General features: G+C 62.0%; 2 protein-coding genes across 5 annotated transcripts; one reads left to right on the top strand and one right to left on the bottom strand.

The window, feature by feature from the left end:
• Positions 1–1,560: 1,560 nt before the first annotated feature.
• On the bottom strand, positions 1,561–12,844 carry RABGGTA (Rab geranylgeranyltransferase subunit alpha). 4 transcript variants are annotated; one of them, XM_048820182.2, is made up of 17 exons: positions 12,647–12,843; positions 12,135–12,206; positions 11,621–11,731; positions 10,488–10,612; positions 9,859–10,046; positions 8,777–8,974; positions 8,046–8,129; positions 4,497–4,579; positions 4,325–4,426; positions 3,878–3,983; positions 3,746–3,797; positions 3,147–3,235; positions 2,940–3,028; positions 2,723–2,839; positions 2,222–2,335; positions 1,922–2,009; positions 1,561–1,792 (listed from the first exon to the last, which is right to left on the bottom strand). In XM_048820182.2, the coding sequence occupies exons 2-17, from the start codon at positions 12,135–12,137 to the stop codon at positions 1,644–1,646; spliced, it is 1,698 nt and encodes a 565-aa protein (XP_048676139.2). In that variant the 5' UTR covers positions 12,138–12,206; positions 12,647–12,843; the 3' UTR covers positions 1,561–1,643. The 4 variants fall into 4 exon arrangements, with proteins under 4 accessions (XP_048676139.2, XP_074975039.1, XP_074975040.1 ...); XM_075118938.1 differs by lacking the exon at positions 12,647–12,843 and adding an exon at positions 12,415–12,533; XM_075118939.1 differs by lacking the exon at positions 8,046–8,129 and having other exon boundaries at positions 12,647–12,844.
• Positions 12,845–14,864: 2,020 nt separating this feature from the next.
• Positions 14,865–19,699, top strand: NOP9 (NOP9 nucleolar protein). The gene is made up of 10 exons (XM_075118935.1): positions 14,865–15,091; positions 15,256–15,657; positions 16,266–16,391; positions 16,556–16,697; positions 17,421–17,610; positions 17,787–17,927; positions 18,010–18,138; positions 18,344–18,574; positions 18,657–18,762; positions 18,960–19,699. Exons 1-10 carry the CDS (start codon positions 14,926–14,928, stop codon positions 19,115–19,117), a joined length of 1,791 nt encoding a protein of 596 aa, XP_074975036.1. The 5' UTR covers positions 14,865–14,925; the 3' UTR covers positions 19,118–19,699.
• Positions 19,700–19,721: the final 22 nt, after the last annotated feature.

The raw sequence follows: 19,721 nt of genomic DNA, 5'->3' as shown, positions 1-19,721 counted from the left end.
AGCTGGGGGCAGAGGGGCTTGGGGCATCTCCCCCACCCAGAACCCCCCAGCCTGCCCCTCCTCCCAGCAAGCCCCAGAGATGCTCATTAGGGCCCCAAATGTCCCCCTCCCTGGTGCATTCGGGCCAACGCTGGAACAGAAAAACCTGCCCAACCTGCCCCATGGAGCCCAGGGATTCTCCCCCTGCAGGGAGGGCTCAGAGCTAGCCCCAGGGTAGGGGCCTGGCTGGCTCAGGGGGGCAGAGAATGGGACACAGGGCCTCCGCCCCCAGCTCGACCGGTGCCCCTCACTCCCGACCTGCAGCCCGTGCTAGCCCAGCCCTGCCCGTGCCCCTCGCTCCCCACCCACAGCCCCTGCTAGCCCAGCCCTGGGCTCCCCCTCCACCCAGTCAGGAATTTGGGAGGAGGCTCTGAAGTGTCTCCCCCTTGAACCTGGCTCCCATCCCAGGGTTCGTGGCACTGTGGGGCTGGGGAGTGGAGTGGGAGGAGGGGCTGGCCGGGTGTTGCCCCATATCACTCAAGGCCTGATGTGCCAGGAAACACCCAGGATGTGGTAACCTCTGCAGTGGCCCCAGTTGCGTATCGGGGTGTCACCGTTCCCACAAAGACCATGAAGCAACCGCGGGCGAGTGGCGGACGTCGTGGCTTCCGCTGGGGTGCAGCAGCCCAGCGGAGCTAGGAGTGCGAGGAATTCGGTGCAACAGCCAGGGCCCCACCCCAGAGAGGGGACGTCAGAGCAAATTCCTTCTGCCCAGGGAGCGGGCCGGCAGCCTGAGGGGCCGGGCTCGTGGGGGCTGCGGGTCGGGAGTGAGGGGCACCAGCAGGGCCTGGGGGGGGGGGCAGAGCCCAGGGCTGGGCAAGCAGGGGCTGCGGGTCAGGAGTGAGGGGCACTGGCAGGGCGCGGGGGGGCAGGGCTGGCCATGGGGGGGGCTGCGGGTCGGGAGGGGCACCGGCAGGGCAGGGGGGGCACCGGCTGGGCATGGGGGGGCTGCGGGTCGGGAGTGAGGGGCACCGGCAGGGCGCGGGGGGGCAGGGCTGGCCATGGGGGGGACTGGGGGTCGGGAGTGAGGGGCACCGGCAGGGCGCGGGGGGGCAGGGCTGGCCATGGGGGGGCTGCGGGTCGGGAGGGGCACCGGCAGGGCAGGGGGCTCAGGGCTGGGCATGGGGGGGACTGCGGGTCGGGAGTGAGGGGCACTGCGGGTCGGGAGTGAGGGACACCGGCAGGGCCGGGGGGGGGGCAGAGCCCAGGGCTGGGCAAGCAGGGGCTGCGGGTCAGGAGTGAGGGGCACCGGCAGGGCGGGGGGGGGCAGGACTGGGCATGGGGGGGACTGCGGGTCGGGAGTGAGGGGCACCGGCTGGGCATGGGGGGGACTGCGGGTCGGGAGTGAGGGACACCGGCAGGGCCTGGGGAGGGGGGGGGGGCAGAGCCCAGGGCTGGGCAAGCAGGGGCTGCGGGTCAGGAGTGAGGGGCACTAGCAGGGCGCGGGGGGGGGCAGGGCTGGGCAGGGGGGGCTGCGGGTCGGGAGTGAGGGGCGCACAATGACTCAATTCACACCAGGGTGTTTTTAACCTTTTATTTCTCAGGTCCAATAAATTATTGGCGGGCAGGGGAGGGGAAGGGCGGGGCCAGCCCCTGCCAGCCAATCAGGCGAGGCTGATCTCCACCCGGGGCAGCAGTGCAGCCAGCTGGGATTGGGCGTCGGGGAGGGCGCCCAGGGGGTTCCCCTGCAGGGCCAGCAGGCGGAGCCTGGGGAAGGAGGCCAAAGGTCGGAGGTCGGAAGGTCGCTGGATGCCTGGGGGTGGGGAGTCAAGGAGGGTGCAATGGCTGGAGGGGCCCAACCCCCCGCCCCAGCCCTCCTCTGCCCCGCCCCTGCCCGCTGCCCGTGGGGGCTCCCTGCCCCATGCGGGCGGCTGGAGGATACGGTTGCTGCGGGCTGAGAGCTCCTCCAGGCGGGGGAGGGGGGGCAGCCCCTCCAGGGTCTCGATCTGGTTCCCCTCCAGCTCCAGCACCTGGGGACAGAGAGAGTCAGTGACATGGGCCGCCCCTGGCCCGGACGCCTGGGTCCCTCCACCTGCTCCAGGGCCGTAGGGGGGGCTAGCAGTGAGACTGGGGTAGGGGGGCTGGGGCCCTCATGGTTCCGGGGGCGGGGATAGTAGTTAGACTGGTGGAGGGGGTTGGGCGCCTGGACGCCTGGGTCCCTCCCCGCTCCGGGATCTCTCACCTCGAGGCAGCGCAGCATGGCCAGGGTGGGAGGGAGGCGGCGCAGCCGGTTCCCCGCCAGGTTCAGGTGGGTGATGAGCGGCAGCTGCTCCAGGTGGCAGAGGACGGTCAGTCCCTGGGGGGCAGAGAGAGCTGGAGGGAGGGGGTCTCTGCTCCTCAGCGCCACGCACCTACGTGGCCCCGCCCTCTCTTCCTCCATCTCATCTGGCTCCACCCACCCCTGCTGCCCCTCCTGCACATTCAGCCTCCTGGCTCCACTCCCTACATTTCTGGCCCCGCCCCTTCTCCTAGCTCCACCCCATCCCCTGCTCCTTCTCCTCCCCTAGCTCCACCTCTTGTATTAGCCACGCCCCCTGCTCCCTCTCGTCCTGCCCACTTCCCACTTGGCCTCACCCATTCGTGTTTACCCCTCCATCAATCCTCTAGCTCCACCCCCTGCCTCTCCCTCTTCTCAGCTCCGCCCACTAGTCCTCTCTTGACCCCATGCTTTGTTCTCCCGTACCCGGCCGGACAGGTCCACCACCCTGGCCTCGGCGTACTCCATCCGCAGGATGCTGTTCTCCACAAGGAATCTGCTGCGCAGGTCGTCCAGATAGGCCGAGCGCATGGGGTCAGCGGCCTGGGGGTGGGGACAGAGGGACAGGGTGGAGGGGGCTGGGAAGAGCAGCTCAGAGCCCCCTCCCCCCAAGATTCCCCTTTCTCCTCCCCCCGTCCCTCACCTTCAAGGTGTCGAAGTAGCTGAGGGTCTCTCGTTCGTACACCAAGGGGTCCAGGGCCCGCATGAGGAGGATGATGGTGAGGAGACACCCTGTCGAGACAGAGAGAACCCAGGAGTCCTGGCATCCAGCCCTCCCCCCACACTAACCACCAGATCCTGCTCCCCTCCCAGAGCTAGGAGAGAACCCAGGCGTCCGGGAGGTACCTACACTTGTTCTCCGGCTCCAGGGCCTGCAGCTCCTTACAGGACTCCAGTTCTGACTGCAGCACGGTCGACTTCTCCACGGAGAGCTCGCACCTGGGGGGGTGGGGGGGAGGTTAGGGGGCCAGCCAGCACCTGAGATGGGTGGGGGCAGGGCCCATCCTGGGGGCGGGGGGGCTGCTCTGCACTCAAATGGGGGAGGCAGAGCTAGCTCTGACTACACACCTGGGGGGGGATGTTTTATTCAAGATACTCAAGGGATGGGGGCTACCGTGAAACAGGCACTTAAAGGGGGGGAGGCAACCCCCCAGGGGGAGGAGCCTATCCGCCTACACATAATCAGGAGGCGTGGTTTATCTGAGGGGCGGGTCTAGTCTTGAATGGAAAGGGACAGAGCTGCTCTGTAGGGAACGTATCAGGGAGGCAGGGCTACTTAGCCTGGGGTAGGGCCCTTCTGAGTGGGGAGGGCCTGTCTAGAACATGCACACTAGGGAAAGGGGCTACTCTGCGAGGGGAGGAGCTTCTGGGGGAGTAGGCGGGACTTCCTGCCAGGGGGCGGGCCCTCTCAGAGGCAGATGACCCAGGGTGGGTCGAGGGGTCTCCTACCTGAACACCTGCTCCTCGGTGACGGAGTCCCGGCACCAGCCGTCGCTGCGGCCTTGGGGGCAGAGGCAGAGTGTCAGGGAGCTGGGGGGAGGATTTTCGGGGGGGGCGGCTGTTGGGGTGGTGTATGGTTACCTTTGAAGAGGACACACTCCTTCTGGGACTCCCCGCCCGCCCACTGCACCCGGAAGGTGTGCTGGGGCCAGTGGTCGTTGAGGGCCGAGGCCGGCAGGTCGCACAGCTGGGTGGGGTGGGGGGGTCAAGGAAAAAGGTTCTAGCCTCCCTCCCCTGCCAGAGAACCCAGGAGTCCTGGCTCCCCCCCACATCCCCTAGACCTTACTCCCCACCCAGAGAACCCAGGAGTCCTGGCTCCCAGCCCCCACTGCTCTAACCCACTAGACCCCACTCTCCACCCAGAGAGCCCAGGTTCCTGGCCACCATCCTCTTGCTCTAACCCACTAGATCCCACTCCCCGGAGAACCCAGGAGTCCTGGCTCCCAGCCCCTCCTCCCCCGGCTCTAACCCACTTGACTCCACTCCTCTCCTTGAGTGGGATGAGAACCCAGGCATCTGGGAGGATACCCACATGAGGCCGGGGCGGTTTCTCCCGTCGGGTGTGCGCCAATTCACTGCCAGGGGGGCCTCGTCTGCGAAGAGCAGCAGGTCGCAGGATCCTGGTGTCACCTGCCGGAGGAGAAGCTTGTGAGCCTCGGATTAGCACTGCCTCCCTCCGCCCCGGCTCGTGGGTACTCACCACCACAGGCTGGGAGAAAGCCACCGCCAGCGAGGAGTCCTCTCGGCTCACGTAGACACACAGGATGGTCGGCTCCGGCTCAGCTGCAGGGAGAGAAGGGGGGTTAGTGTCATGGGACCAACTCCTGGAGTAACATTACTCAGTGCAGTGAGGTACTCAGGTACCTTCAGGGTATGCTTGAGTGGGGGGGATCCCCATGCATCACTGGATCATATCCTGAAGTAACGTTACTTAGTGCTTGAGTAGCAGCAGTACTTGGGTGCCATCTGGGGGAGATAGCATAGGAGTCTAGTGCCATTGGCCAATTCCCTGCAGTAACGTTACTGAGAACTTGAGTATCCTCCGTGCTATCCGGGCCGTGGGGCACTGTTAGGGTATGCTCGGGGAGATCTTAAAGACTCGTATAATACTCCAGTATCATTGCACAATGCCCTGGAATAACTCAGGGTTACAATGTCACCAGTGCTCTCAGGTTACTCGGGTACCATCTTGGTATACTTTGGGGGAGGGATCTGCATGCATCACACAGCACTTGGGTCAAACGGACAACACCCTGCAGTGACGTTGCTCGCCAGTACTAAACAGTACTCCGGTACCATCAGGAGACATTTTCATGGATCAAGCGGTACTCGAGTACCACTAGCGCAAACTCTGGAGCAATATTACTCAGCACTTGAGTAAAACCAGTACCACACAGTACTCAGATAACATCAAGGGGCGTTTTGAGGAAGCAGCCCTGCTGTACCAAGCAGTATTCAAATACATCACAGCGAACACTCACCTACGCTCTAGGACAATACTACATAGTACTCAGGTATCTCATTGAACTCTGGGGACGTAGCAGATTTCATACAATACTTGTGTAATAGCTGCATTCTCCCCCAGGCTGGTATTACTATTCTGCACGAAGTACTGCGGTATCAATGCAGTATACCAGCCCTGGACAATGTAGTAACACTCTACTATACAGTAACTCCTCGCTTAACGCTGTAGTTATGTTCCTGAAAAATGCGACTTTAAGCGAAATGATGTTAAGCGAATGCAATTTTCCCATAAGAATTAATGTAAATAGGGGGGCTTAGGTTCCACGGACATTTTTTTTGCAGACAAAAGTCTCTATATATATACACACACATACATACACCGTATACGTTTTAAACAAACAATTGAATACTATCCACAGCAGTGCTGATTGCGAAGCTTGGTTGAGGTGGTGAAGTCAGAGGGTGGGATATTTCCCAGGGGTTGCCTTGCTGCTAAATGATGAACTAGCACTCGGCTGAGCCCTCAAGGGTTAACACATTGTTGTTAACGTAGCCTCACACTCTACAAGGCGGCACAAAGGAGGGAGGGGAGACAGCATGGTGGAGAGAGACAGAGTATGTATGTGTGTGTGAGAGAGATGCGCATTGCCCCTTTAAGTAAGTACATTGCCTTTTTAAGTAGATCAGCAAGTTCAGACAGCAACTGCTGCCTGCAAGCTCCCTCCCTCCTGAGCCCTGTCGCATCCCCACCCCCCTGCTCTGTGGGGATGGGATACAGGAGCAGGGGGGAGGGGGACAATGTCAGGGTTCCCTCCTGACTCTGAACTCTAGGGTACAGATGTGGGGACCCCCAAGAAAGACCCCGTAAGCTTATTTCTACCAGCTTAGGGTAAAACTTCCCCAAGGCACAAACTCTTTGCCCTTGGAGGGTACGCTGCCACCATCAAGTGATTTAACAAAGAATCAGGGAAAGGACCACTTGGAGTTCCTATTCCCCCAAAATATCCCCCAAAGCCCTTATACACCTTTTCTGGGGAGGCTTGAGAATAATATCCTAACCAATTGGTTACAAAGTGATCACAGACCCAAACCCCTGGGTCTTAGGACAATAGAGAAATCAGTTAGGCTCCTAAAAGAAACACAACTTTATTAGAAAGAAAAAATGTAAAAGAAGCACCTCTGTAAAATTAGAAGGGAAGCTAATCTCACAGGACAATCAGATTTAAAACACAGAGGATTTCCCTTTGGGCAAAAACTTTAAAGTTACAAAAAGAAAACTAGGAATACACCTTGTTCTCAGCACAGAGAAAATCATAAGCCAAAACAAAAGTAAACCAACGCATTTTCTTGCTAGTACTTACTAATTCTAATGGAGTTGGATTGCTTGCTTTCTTGATCTCTCTCCGGCAAGCACACAGACCAGACAGACAAAAGCCTTCCCCCCCCTCCCCAGATTTGAAAGTATCTTGTCCCTTATTGGTCCTTTTGGTCAGGTGCCCCCCAGGTTACCCGAGCTTCTTAACACTTTACAGGTAAAAGGATATTGTGCCTCTGGCCAGGAGGGATTTTATAGTACTGTATACAGGAAGGTTGTTACCCTTCCCTTTATATTTATGACACCCTGACATTAGCCCCCCCCACCCCGCACAGCAAGCAGGAGGCTCTGGGGAGCAGCTCCAAGGCAGAGGGCAGGAGCAGCTCAGGGCAGTGGGGGGAGGGAAAACTGAACTGCCGGCAATTGGTAGCTTGCTGGGTGGCTGCAGCACAGGGAACTTAGGGGAGCTGATGGGGGGGCTGCTGGCCCCCCCTGGCTCCAAGTTCCCACCAGCTCCAATGGCTGCTCTCCCTGCAAGCAGTGGAGAATGCAGGCGGCTGCCAAAGAAGGTTATACAGGAGCATTGTGCAACTTTAAATGAGCCTGTTCCCTAACTGATCAGCAACGTGACAACGAAACATCGTTAAGGGACGACGTTAAGGGAGGAGTTCCTGTACCTGGATACCACTGGACAATACGCCAGGGAGGGGTCTCCCAAGTACTCAGGCACCATGGGACAATTCTCCCTCATTAAGCAGTACTTGGGTATCAGCGGTCTACCCTTCACAAGGATATTTCCTTACCCCATACAATACTCGGGTATTAGCCGATTGTAATCCAGTGAGGAATTTAGTATTACAAACTACTTGAATACTGCTGTACTATACTCCCGGGTGGTATTGCCCCAATGCACCCAGTACCTGGGTAACAATAGGAGATGTATACCACAGAATAGTATACTCAGGTATCATCTGGAGTACAGCCTAGTGGATCTCCTATCATCAGACAATACTCTCTCCTCGCTAAACAGGAGTTGTGTCTTGCTGGCCCATACCCTAAGGGATATGGCTTCCTTGCCCCATGCAGTACTCAGGCATCATGCAATCATACCCCTAGCACAAAAGAATACTCAGGCACCACTGGACTACACTCCAGGGGGGCGTTATCCTCCAGCATGCAGTAATTGGGCACCAATTACTTTGGGTGCGTAGTTGCGGGCTGTGCCCACAGTGTGAGGTACCACTGGGCTATACCCCAGACTGCTATTGTTGCTCACAGTACTTGGGTACCAATTGAGTATAGTCCAGAGTTGGTCTCTACAGCCAGGTACCCTGGATGATGCTCCAGATGGGATCTCTCAAGTACTCCGGCAGCATCACTCAACCCTCGGCTGGCCAGAAAGCGCCCAGGTATTATGGAATGCATCCCTGCCCCCTCCAGTACCGTTCTGGCCAGCAAGGAGGTGCCTACCTCTGCCCAGCAGCCAGCGATGGTAGAACCAGGCGCTCTGGTCATTGGGGTCGGTGAAGAAAGCATTTTGCACCAGCTCCAGCTCTGGCAGGGCAAGAGAAGAAAGGTGGGGGATGGGGCGTGGGGCCTTTCTCCTCTGGGAGGCGCTGGCCCCGGTCCGGGCCCAGGGCAGGGACAGGCTGGCTCAGGGGGGCCCAGAATGGGACATGGGGCCTGTCCCCCATAGAGGGTGCTGGCCCTCCCCATGAGCTGTCTGAGGCACAGTTGCTGCAGGGCGGGTTCCCAGGTGCCGTCCCCGTCTCTCCGGCTGGCGGCGCTCAGCTGGGGCAGTCGTGCCCAGGGCAGCAGGGAGCCAGGTGGGGCCAGTGCGTCCCCTGGCATGCGGAACCTGTCAGTGATGTCCCAACTGGGTCAAGCTTCCAGGAACAGCATCTCCGCCAAGTTCAGGGCAGGGCTCACTGATCTCTCTGAGCAGGTGAGGGCCTTCGCCATAAATGAATCCACCCCTGGGCTGGGCCACTGGCTGGCAAGGGAGTCCTGGCTCCCAGCCCGCTCACTCTACCTACTAGCCCCACTCCCCTCCCAGAGCCAGGAGAGAAACCAGGAGTTCTGCCTCCCAGCCTCCACCCCAAGACGGCAGAGGACCTAGCAGTCCTTGCTCCCAGGCCCCACGCCGAGATGGAGAGAGCGCCCAGGAGTCCTGGCTCCCAGCCCCCGCCCGGCGCCCTGACCTTTGAGCAGCACGGCCTCAGTGGGGCGGCCCGGCTGCCGGGGGTCAGGGTGCAGCTGGGGCAGTAGGCGGCTGCGGTAGTGCCAGGATGAATAGTTGGAGAAGTTGCGGGTGATGAGGTGGTCGGTGAAGCGCAGCTCGTCCGCGGCTGGCACCTGGGCGCGCTGCACCACGAAGCGCCGGTAATCCCAGCAGTGAACTGCGGGGACACCAGAGAGCGGGGGGTGAGAGATGCCGCATGCCCCCATGCCACCCCATGCCTCACACCACCCCAGCACCCGTGGGTGTGAGCTGGGGGGATGCCAGGGATTGGGGTTTGGGGGTCAAGGTGCGGCTAGAGTTCAGAGGTTGGGGCAGTGGGATTCTGGGGGTTCAGGGGTGGATCCGGGATTAGAAGTAAAGGCAACAGGGTCTGGGGATTGATCTGGGGTCAGAAGTCAGGGGGGTTGGGAGTGGATCTGGGGTCAGAGGTCAGGTGAGGTTCAGAGGTGGATCTGGTGTCAGAGGTCAGAGCAGCGGGGTTCGGGGGTGGATCGGGGGTCAGAGGCCAGGGTGGTAGGGTTCAGGGGTGGATCCGGGGTCAGAAGTCTGGGGGTTTTCAGGGGGTGGATCTGGGGTCAAAGGCTGGAGTGGATCTGGGGTGAGGGCAACGGGGTTTGGGGTTGATCCGGGGTCAGGGCAGCAGGGTGGGTCCAGGGTCAGATATCAGAAGTGGATCTGTGGTCAGGGCAGGAGGGTCCGGGGATGGATCTGGGGTTCAGGAGGATCCGGGGTCAGAGGTGGACCTGGGGTAAGAGGCTCAGGTGAGGATCTGGGGTCAGTGGCTGTGGGTTCAGGGTGGATTTGGGGTCAAAGGTCGAGGGATTTGGGCGGGATCTGGGGTCAGAGGTCTGGGAGTTTCAGGGGGATCTGGGGGCAGAGGTCGGGGGTTTGAGGGTCAATCTATGGTCAGAGGTTTGGGGGCGGACCCGGGATGGATCCTGGGATAGACATCAGGAGGATCCAGGGGCAGAGGTCGGGTTTTTTGGGGCGGACCGGGGTGAAGGAATTTGGTGGGGATCTGGGGTCAGGGCTCCAGCTCACAGTTGCGCTCGTCACTCTCCAGGAACTTGGCGCACAGCTCCAGCTCGCGGGCCCAGTCGGGGTGGGGGACGTGCCCCATCACCCAGCAGCGGTGGTGCCACGTCCCATATGACTTGGGGTTCACCCGCAGGCAGGTCTCCAGGAACGAGAGCTCCCCGCGGCACAGTGACTGCATCTCCTCTGGGGACCTGCCACAGGGGGTGGGTCAGAGCCAGGGACTCCCCCGGGGACCTGCCACTGGGGGGGGGTCTGAGTCAAGGATCCCCCCCAACCCGACCCCCCAGGGACCTACCACTGTGGGATCAGAGCCGGGGAGCCACCCGCAACCCCAACCCAACCCCCCTGGGGACCTGCCATGGGGAGGGTCAAAGCCAGGGACCCCCCAAACCACGCTCACTCCCATATGGACCCCGAGACTCCCCCTCTTCCAGGTTCTTTGTGACCCCCTGAACTACCCCCCTTCTCCTCACCTTTCCCCCCACCTCCAACCCCCGCTCTACCCCATATCCTCTATACCCCCCTTCCACAACTCCCCCATCCCTTCCCCTTCATACCTTCCTTTCCTGCCCCTCTGGCCCCCTCCCCCTAGACTCCCCTCCAGACCCACCCCCCCTCCATCCTCCCCTCACCCCTCCCCCTCCAGGCGGAGGATGATCTCCCGGCGGAAGTTCCAGAGGGTGGCGAAGTCGGGGTTGACCCCCAAGATCTGATTGGTCAGCTCCAGCGCCTCTTTGTCCAGCTGCCCCATCTTCCTCTGGGGAGAAGAAAGGTCAGGGGTCAAAGGTCATGCCACGACCCTGTCTGGAGCCACCGTATCTCCCCCAGCAAAGGATCAAGAGGTCGGGGTCACCATTCACGTCAATGTCCCTCCCGCAGTGGGGGGAAATGTCAGAAGTGCTGAGGTCAGAGGTCAAAGGGCAACTAGTCTACCCACCCATGCCAACAATTGACCAGCAGACGGGGTCAAGGGTCACCTGATCACATCTGCCTCTGATCAAGGGTCAAAGGCCGTAACGTCATGACCACTCATGAGCCAGAAGAAGGTCAAGGGTCAACATTGACCCAATTCTTCAACCTCAGCTATCTCCAGTCACCCAATTGGAGTACAGCAGTGTCAAAGGTCATCCTAGAAAGGTTAAAGGCCACCAAGCACATAACTGCTTCTGGCCCAGAGGGGAACAGTCAGGGGCCAAGAGTCATACACTCATCCAACCATTTCCAACAGAGGTCAAAGGTTGCCATGCACCTTAACTACTCATGCCTCTGAGGGGAAGAGTTTTGGGGGTGACAAAACATCAATGAGCCAAGAACAAAGGTCAGAGACACCCCACAAACCAGGGAGGAAGATGTCAGGTCAAAGTTCACTCTGACCAGGAGGGATCCAGGCTAAGGGGGCACTGGGTCAAGGGTATCACGCACCCCACCCATTGGGAAAAAGGTCAAGGTTCAAAGGTCAGCATGCTCCCCAATCACCCATGATGGGGAAGGCCAGGGTTCAAGGATCACTGTGCAACCAATCCAAATAAGGCATAGCGTAAGGGGTCAAAGGTTACAGCACAGACCACGCAGAGTGAGGGAAAGGCCATGGGATCAGAGGTCAACGTGTAGTGACCGATCATAACGGTCAAGGGTCAAAGCTCATACTGTGCTCCAGGAAGCAAGGCTGAGCGCAAGGGTCAGGGGTGAAAGGTCAGCAGGAAGCCGGCTCCCCCCACTCGTGCCCAGCCTTTGGGGCACAGGGCATGCTCCCGACCCATCTCACCTTCTCAAAGATGGCAGTTGTGGCGGCTACATATTGACGTAGCTTCTTCTCCCGCTCCAGGCGCTTGGCCTCAGCCTGCTCCTCCGTTGTCTTCACCTTCAGACGGCCGTGCTGGGGGGGGTCCGGGGGGGACGACTGAGTAAATGGGGAGGGGTGGCTGCTGCCCCAGGCCTTCACGCCATGCTCCCCACCCAGGTGCATTATGGGATTGAGCAAGGGCAGGTGTCGGGGCCATGCGATTTCACCCACAACCCTGAATATGTAAACCAGATCCCGTGGGGCAATTCTAGGGGGCAGGGACACCCCTGGGGGGGTAGCAGTAATCCCCTGGGAGGTCACTGGGGACTGCCCCTCTATTGGGCACGGGGCCAGGAACCCAGGCATGCAGCGCCCCTGGGGTTGTGTGCACAAGAAGTCCGGTTACCCCAGGGCAGTAACTGGGGAGTGGGGACTCGGATCACCCCCCGAGGGGGCAACGGGTGGGGGCTGGGGTAGCCGACGGGACCCCACTCACCATGGCGACTCAGCTGTGGGGGGGAGGGGGCCAAAGGCAGGAATCAGGGTCCCGACTCTGAACCTACTGGATCTAAAGGAGAGGAGAGGTGAGGGTTAGGGGGGATCCCCGACCCAGCACTGAGACAGCCCTGTGGTGCCCATCCCAAACTCAGGGAACCCAGGCCCCCAGGGCCGCGTGCACAAGGAGGACCCAGGCGTCCGAGGCTGCGTGCACAAGGACCCAGGTGTCCGGGGGGGGGGCGGGGGGGCCGTGGGTTCACACTACCGCTCATGCTAACCCCAGATCATGTCCCCAGGTGCATTCTGGGATTGAGTCAGAGTAGCCACTGGGCCAGGCCATTGCATGCCCCCCACCTCCTGCCCCCACCCGCCTGCTTAGCTCCGCCCCAGGGGCGCTGAACCCGGAGGCGTCCCCCCCCTTGATACGGATTCTGAGGTCTCCCCCCGCCCAGTACACGGAATGGTCTCTTCCAGGGAAACTGGCCAGGCTCCCAATGCGGCGATACCAACCTGCGGAGGGCCACGGGGGCCGGGCGGGCTGCACCAAGATGCCCCGAAAGTGCGGGCGAGGGGCAGGAGTGAGATGGAACCGTCCGGTGGGCTGCGCGCAGGGCTCCTGCGGGCAATACCAACTACCGCTCACAGAGAGGGGAGAGCCAGCTGGGACTCTACCATCCCTCTTTCCCTGCACAGAGCATAGAGAACAGCCCGCCAAGCGGGAGAGAATGTCTCCATTCTTAAAGGGGCTGCTTCACTCTTAAAGGGGCCGGTTTTGAGTAAATGTTGGGCGGGAAGAATGTTTCAAAACTTTCATGGGGTCTAGTTGGTTGGTGCGTGAAACTAGGGCCCAGGACTTCTGGGTTCTATCCCCAGTTCTGGGAGGGGAGTGGGGTCTAGTGGTTAGAGCAGAGGGCTGGGAGCCAGGACTCCTCGGTTCAATGCCAGCTTGGGGAGGGGAGTGGGGGCCAGTGGGTTGGGGTCCTGGGTTCTGCTCCCCGTCTGGCCCTGTCACTCTGAGCCAGGCTGAGTGTTCAGGCCGAATGCACCCTAATTGCTTTCGGTGGGTGTTGGCGTCCCAGCTGGGAGGGGAATTGTGAGTCACACACGGCCGGGAAGCCTGTCCCGTTGGCACCAGCCCAGCATTCCCCAGTATCCTCTCATACCCGGACACCTGGGTTCCTCCCCGTCTGCCCCGGGGAATGCCGACTCCCCACGCACAGTCAGTGTTGGTTGCCCAGGTAGGTATGTAGATGTGACGCATTAGCTTTGCACAGCCAATGCAGTAAGGGCTGGGTGATGTCAGAGACCAGAGTCATTCAGGTGCTCCCAGGGCACGGGGCGTGGCTGTGGGTCCCTGCGGGGCTCGGGGTCCCGGCCCTGTCCCGCCTCTCGGCCTGGCCACAGGGGGCACTGTGCCAGGATGAGGCTAGGGTTGCCAGGCGTCCAGTTTTTGACCGGAACGCCTGGTCGAAAAGGGACCCAGGTGGCTCCAAAGGGGGCCCCGGGGCTAAGGCAGGGTCCCTAGCTCCACGTGGCTCCTGGAAGCAGCTGTCAGGTCCCAGCGGCCAGGGAGGCTCCATATGCTGCCCCCTCCCCAAGGGCTGGCTCCACAGCTCCCATTGGCCGGGAACCGTGACCAATGGGAGCTGTGGGGGCGGTGCCTGTGGGTGCAAGGGCAGCACGTGGAGCCTCCCTGGCGGCCACTTCTGGGAGCCGCGGTAAGCGTTGCCTGGACCCTGAACCCCCTCCTGCCCCAGTCCATAGCTCCCTCCTGCACCCAAACTCCCTCCACCCTGCACGCCCAACACCCGCCCCCTGCACCCCAGTGCCCCTCCTGCACCCCAACCCCCTCATCCCCGGCCCAACCCCAGAGCCTGCACCCACAGCCGAAGCCCTCACCCCCGGCTCTCCAACCCCCTGCCCCAGTCCATAGCTCCCTCCTGCACCCAAACTCCCTCCACCCTGCACGCCTAACACCCGCCCCCTGCACCCCAACCCCCACATCCCTGGCCCAACCCCAGAGCCTGCACCCACAGCCGAAGCCCTCACCCCCGGCACCCCAACCCCCTGCCCCAGTCCATAGCTCCCTCCTGCACCCAAACTCCCTCCACCCTGCACGCCCAACACCTGCCCCCTGCACCCCAGTGCCCCTCCTGCACCCCAACCCCAGAGCCTGCAGCCGGAGCCCTCACCCCCTGCCCCCCAACCCCCTGCCCCAGTCCATAGCTCCCTCCTGCACCCAAACTCCCTCCACCCTGCACGCCCCACACCCGCCCCCTGCACCCCAACCCCCTCATCCCCAGCCCAACCCCAGAGCCTGCACCCGCAGCCGGAGCCCTCACCCCCGGCTCTCCAACCCCTGCCCCAGCCCAGCGCCCCCCCCAGCCCAGCGCCCCCTCCTGCACCCCAGCCCCGTCGTCTCTGGCCCGAGCCCAGATCCCGCACCCCTGCCCCAGCCCGGTGAAACTGGGCGAGGGTGGGGGGAGAGCGAAGGCTAGAGGGAGGGCGATGGAGCGGGCGGGGGCGGGGTGGCAGGAAAGGGGCGGGGCGGGGGCGGGGCCTAGGGCAGGGGGCGGGGCAGCGCGTTCTGGTTTGTCTCACGAGAAAGTTGACAAGCGGAGCTCAGGCCCCGCCCCGAGCCATAGGACATGGGTCTAGCGTGCGGGGCATGCCGGGACAGGGGCGGGGCTGGGCGCGGGGTATGCCGGGACGGGGGTGGGGCTGGGCGCGGGGCATGCCGGGGTAGCCGAGCCCCTCTCGCGGGATCCACGTGCGCTCCGGGCTCGGCTATGGCGGACCCGCCCCGAGGCGGCGGCGATGGGCGCAAGCGGCGGCGGGCCGGGTCGGACCCTTCCGGTCTGGGGGCGCGGCCCCGCCTGGATCCCGATGCCGCGGGCTACTTCCGCCGGGCCGCCGAGAGCCTCCGTGCCGGGCTGGGGCCGGGCAGCGAGCGGGGTGAGTGGGGTCCCTGCGGCGTGCGCGGCGCTGCACGTGTCTCACTGTGCCCCCCCCGGTCTGTTCGTCACCAAGGCGCTGGAGGAGGCGACGGGGGTAGTGGGGTCGCTGCGGGGTGCGCGGCGCTGTACGTCTCACTTTGTTCTTCCCCACCTGCCCCCCAGATCTGTTCGTCACCAACGTGTTGGAGGAGGCAGTGGGCTCCGCGCTGCCCCTGGCTCTGGACCCCTCTGGCTCCCTGCTGCTCCAGGCCCTGCTGCCCGAGGCCTCGCCCACCCAGCTGGCCCAGCTCCTGTGCCCCCTGCTGCCCGCCCTGCGCCAGGCCGCCTGCCACCCCTGTGGAGCCCACGTTCTGGAGGCTGCCCTGCTCCGGGCTCCCCGGCTGCTGGGACGGGAGGATGCTGGGACGCTGGAGGAGCTGGTGCTGCAGCTGGGGCGGGCTGTGAGAGAGGAGCTGGGGACCTTTGCCCGGGACCCCCATGCCAGCTTTGTGGTGAGGACCCTGCTGCAGGTACTTGGGGGGGTCCGTGTCGGCTCTGATGCGGCCCGGGGGCTCTCGGGGACAGGTGAGTATTGATCAGGGCCGGTGTCATTTCCACACACTACCACTGGCGGGTTCTGTTGCGGGGGACGGGACTGGGGCACTGGGCAGCAGGATGGAGGCACTGGGCAGGGAGGATGAGGAGGCAGGTGGAGAATCAAGAGGAGGTAGAGACTGGAGGAAACAGATTGGGGGATTGTGGGGGAAAGGACCTGGGGGGCAGGGAGAGAGAACAAACGTGGGGGGGGCACATTATGATGGGGCAGGTGACAAGGGACTCAGTAGCGGGGAGATGTACAGCAGCTGCGGGGGACAGTGGGGGACAGTGGGGTCCAGGTGGGAAGGGGAGGTTGTGAGGGGGAAGGTAAGATGGGACCTGTTATGTGTGTGGGGGTTCGAGACTGAGAAGAGGGGTGGCAGGATGCCCCACAGAGATGTGAGGGGTATGAGGGTCCAGCACAAGGGGGTGTAGAAAGAATGGGGGAACTGATCCTCCGCATCCCTGGCCTTTCATCGTTTCTGCCCTCTGAATATCCAGTGGTCGTGAGTTCCACGGGTTAACGACTCACTGTATCGTCCCCTTCGCTGCCTGATGCTCCCATTCATCCTGCTCTTCCTATCTTGCCCCTCCAGGGCTCCCTGCTCTACGGAAGAAACGGGCCAAAGCCGAGAGCGAGGGGCCGGTGGAGTTTGAGGTCCCGGACTCGTTCCTGGCCCTTCTGCAGGAGTTCATTGCTGCTTTCCAGGAGAACATTGCAGGTGAGCTGACCCCAGCATCCCCCATGGGATTGGGAGCACCCCTGCCACCGCTGGCACTCCTGTCCCGCTCCCCACAGTGTCCCCTGCTGGGAGAGGCCAGGGCTACAGTTGCTGGAGGTGTCCCCTGCTCCCCCACTCACCCTGTCCATCTGTCCCCTGCCCAGAGTTCATCACCCACAGAGTCGCCAGCCTCTGCCTGCAGGTGGCGCTGGAGGTTTTGCACAGGAAGCTGCCGGAGGCCTGTGCTGAGCTGTGCAGCTCTGTGATTGGCTACTTGAGCTCGCGGAATCCCTCTGCTGGATGCAGGTGAGCCTTCTGATTGGCTATGGCCATGAGGGCTCTGATTGGCTATGGGACTATTTGGGTAGGCTCTGATTGGGTGTGGAGGTGGGGATGGTTCTGGGAGGTGCTTAGTGTGGTCGGGGGGGGGGGGTTGGGGAGGTGGCTTGTGATTGGCTGTGGGATGAGTATGTCCTCCCCTCCTCAGAGTAGTGGGTACTTCCTGATTGGCTGGATGGTAGGCTTGGGGACATACGATTGGCTGTGGGTTGGACCCATTTTGATTGGCCATGGGGGAATGGTGTGTGGCTTGGTAAGGTGGCTGCTTTCTACTTGGGTCGGTGGGTTGTGATTGGCTGAGTTGAGGTCAGGTGCTTTTTGATTGGTCAGGAATGGAGTCCAGCAAGTTGTGATTGGCTACAAGGTGTGTCACGATGGGGCACAGAGGCTGCTTTCTCATTGGTCAGCAGCTGTCTTAGGTGGGTTGTGGAAGGCTAGAAGCTGGCTGTGTAGTTTTTTGTTTGGTCCGGAGAAGGGCAAGTGGGCTGTGATTGGTGATCTGGTTCTGGTTTGTAATTGTGCCTACCTGGATCATGATTGGCTGAGGCTGTGAGCAGCTGCTTTCACATTCGCCAGAAGGCTGGTGATTGGCTGTGCGTTGGATGGCAGTACTCTAATTGGTTGTGAGGTGGTTGGGGGTGCGTTCTCACTGGGCTGTCTGATTGGCTAATGCCCCCTCCATCCCTGCAGCCCCCTGCTGGTGTTCCTGAAGGACCCGGTCTGCAGCCGAGTGCTGGACAAGGTGCTGGAGGTGTCGGAGCGGCGGGCGCTGCGGGCGCTCTACCGCCAGCACTTCCGGGGCCAGCTGCGGGCGCTGGCGGGCCACGGGGTGGCCAACTTCACCCTCCAGCGCCTCATCGGGGCTGCGCCCCCCAAGCTGGTCAGTGGGGCCACAGGGGCTGGTGGGGAGTGGGGTGGAGCGGTGGGGGGCCTCGGGTAGGGAGGGGTAGAGGGGAGTGAATGGGGGGTCATATGGAGGGAGGTTGGACCTGATGGGGGGCAGCCAGTGGGTGGGGCTTGACCACGCCCCCTGATGCCCCCTCTGTTCCCTCCCAGCTAGGGAAGGTGCTGGCGGAGTTGGGCCCGGGGCTGGAGGAGGTGCTGGCCCAGGGGCACACGGGCGTGGCCACGGCGCTGCTGGGAGCCTGCCGGCGGTGTGGGGCCGGCCAGCAGGAGGTGCTGCAGCTGCTCATGGAGGTGAGTGGCCGCCCTCCCCCCGCTCCTGCTCCTCTCCTCCCTCGCCTGGTTCTCATCTCAGGCTCCCCCTTCCTGCCCACAGGCCTTCCACTGCTGGGAGCCCCCCACCCGGCGGGTGGCCTGCGCCCCCCTCTTCGCTTCCCTGCTGCCCTACGAGGTGTACTATGCCCTGGGGGAGGGGCAGGAGGTACAGCCCCCCCTGGAAGAGCAGGTGAGTATGGGGAAAGATGGGGGGCAGGGGTCACTCCCCTGGGCAGTGATCAAGCAGCAGTGGTGGAGTTGTGGGGGGCTGGGCTGGCTCTCGGAGGGACTGGGTTATAAGGGGGAGGAGGGAAACCGGGGAGGGGGTGGATTACTGCTGGAGCAGTGACTGGAGGGCGGGGGCTGGCTGGAATGCTCTCCCCCTTCTCTCTCAGCCGGATCCCCCACCTGCCCTGGCCTCGGTTTCCCTCCATGGCTCCCTGCTGCTCCAGCACCTGCTGCACTTCGACGACCCCTCCCCCGTGCTGCGCAGCCTGGCCGCCCTCCCCCCCGGTGACCTGGTGACCTTGGCCTGCAGCCCTGCCGGCAGCCATGTCTATGACGCCCTCCTGGCCAGCCCTTCCGTGCCCCGCAAGCCCAGGCGCAAGGTGCTGCGTGGGCTCCAGGTGAGTGCAGGGCTGGGGGCACTGTTGTGGGGAAGCTTGCAGCACCCGGGCTACGCATTTGACTCTCCTCCCTTGTCCTCAGGGTCACTACGTGTCTCTGGCTTGCAACAAACACGGGAGTAGAGTCCTGGACGCCATCTGGAGCCGGGCCACCCTGCCAGCCAAGAGACAGATTGCTCAGGAACTGGGTAGGAGCTCCCTTTCCCTCCCATCACCCCAGTTCCAACCCTAGCTTCTCTCCCCACCCTGGCGTCCCGGTTGAATCCCAGTTTAGGCCAGTCCATCCTAATCCCTGGACTGGATACAGGATCCTTGATCTCTTCCTGTCCTGTTAAAAGCACCCGTGCCCCACCCATCTCTCACCCCAATCCATCTGTTCCCCCAGCCGAGCAGGAGAAGCAACTGCGTAATGACCCCTTTGGGCACCATTTGGTGCGGAACTTCGCCCTGACCCATTTCCTGAAGCGCCGGCGAGACTGGGACCGGCACCAAGAGGCGGAGACCAAACGCAAGGAGCTGTTCGCTGAGATTCTGGAGGACTGAACGCTGGGGGGTGGCAATGGGATTGCTGAAGGAACCCTTCTGGCTCCCGCAGAGACTCGCCTTCCAACCATAGAGATCCTGGAGGACTGAATACCAGAGTGGGTGCTGCCCCCATCTACTTCTACCCAGAGAGATTGTGGAAGATGAGTGGGTGCTGTGGCGTTTTTATGCCTTTCTTGGCTCCTAACCATAGAGACTGGGGGACTGAATACCAGAAGGAGTGCTGTGTGGGGGTGTTATGCTCTCATCTGCTTCTGACAAGAGGGGCTGGAGGACTGAATACCAGAGGGGATGCTGTAGGCTTCTTTATGTCCCTGTTGACTCCTAACCATAGAGATCCTGGAGCACTGAATGCCAGATGTCCCTGTTGGCGCTTAACCATAGAGAGATTGGAGGACTGACTGGGGGGGTGTTTGTGTTGGGGTCCTTGCCCCTACCCACCATTTGTTCTGAACCATAGAGATCTTGGAGGACTCACCCCCACTAGGGGCTGCTCTGGACTCCCTTTCTCCCTCTTGTCTGCTCCCAACTGCACGGAGGGGGGTACAGCCCTGGTTTTCTAGAAAGGTTTCTCTTTCCCTACCTGCTCTGCTGCGTGTTCAGT

Source organism: Caretta caretta, chromosome 13 (assembly GCF_965140235.1).
Source record: "Caretta caretta isolate rCarCar2 chromosome 13, rCarCar1.hap1, whole genome shotgun sequence".
Taxonomy (NCBI): Eukaryota; Metazoa; Chordata; order Testudines; family Cheloniidae; genus Caretta; species Caretta caretta.
The sequence above is the reverse complement of the archived record's forward strand: the minus strand, read 5'-3'. Positions and strand labels throughout refer to the sequence as shown.

Excerpts from the sequence above, each read along its gene's own strand:
- RABGGTA (XM_048820182.2), bottom strand. Across the intron at positions 3,798-3,877 it reads GGAGTGTGTCCTCTTCAAAG|GCCGCAGCGACGGCTGGTGC; the intron begins GTAACCATACAC and ends TCTGCCCCCAAG. Across the intron at positions 2,010-2,221 it reads CCATGCTGCGCTGCCTCGAG|GTGCTGGAGCTGGAGGGGAA; the intron begins GTGAGAGATCCC and ends CTCTGTCCCCAG.
- NOP9 (XM_075118935.1), top strand. The coding sequence starts at position 14,926 with ATGGCGGACCCGCCCCGAGGCGGCGGCGATGGGCGCAAGCGGCGGCGG. Across the intron at positions 15,092-15,255 it reads GGGGCCGGGCAGCGAGCGGG|ATCTGTTCGTCACCAACGTG; the intron begins GTGAGTGGGGTC and ends CCTGCCCCCCAG. Across the intron at positions 17,928-18,009 it reads TGCTGCAGCTGCTCATGGAG|GCCTTCCACTGCTGGGAGCC; the intron begins GTGAGTGGCCGC and ends TCCTGCCCACAG.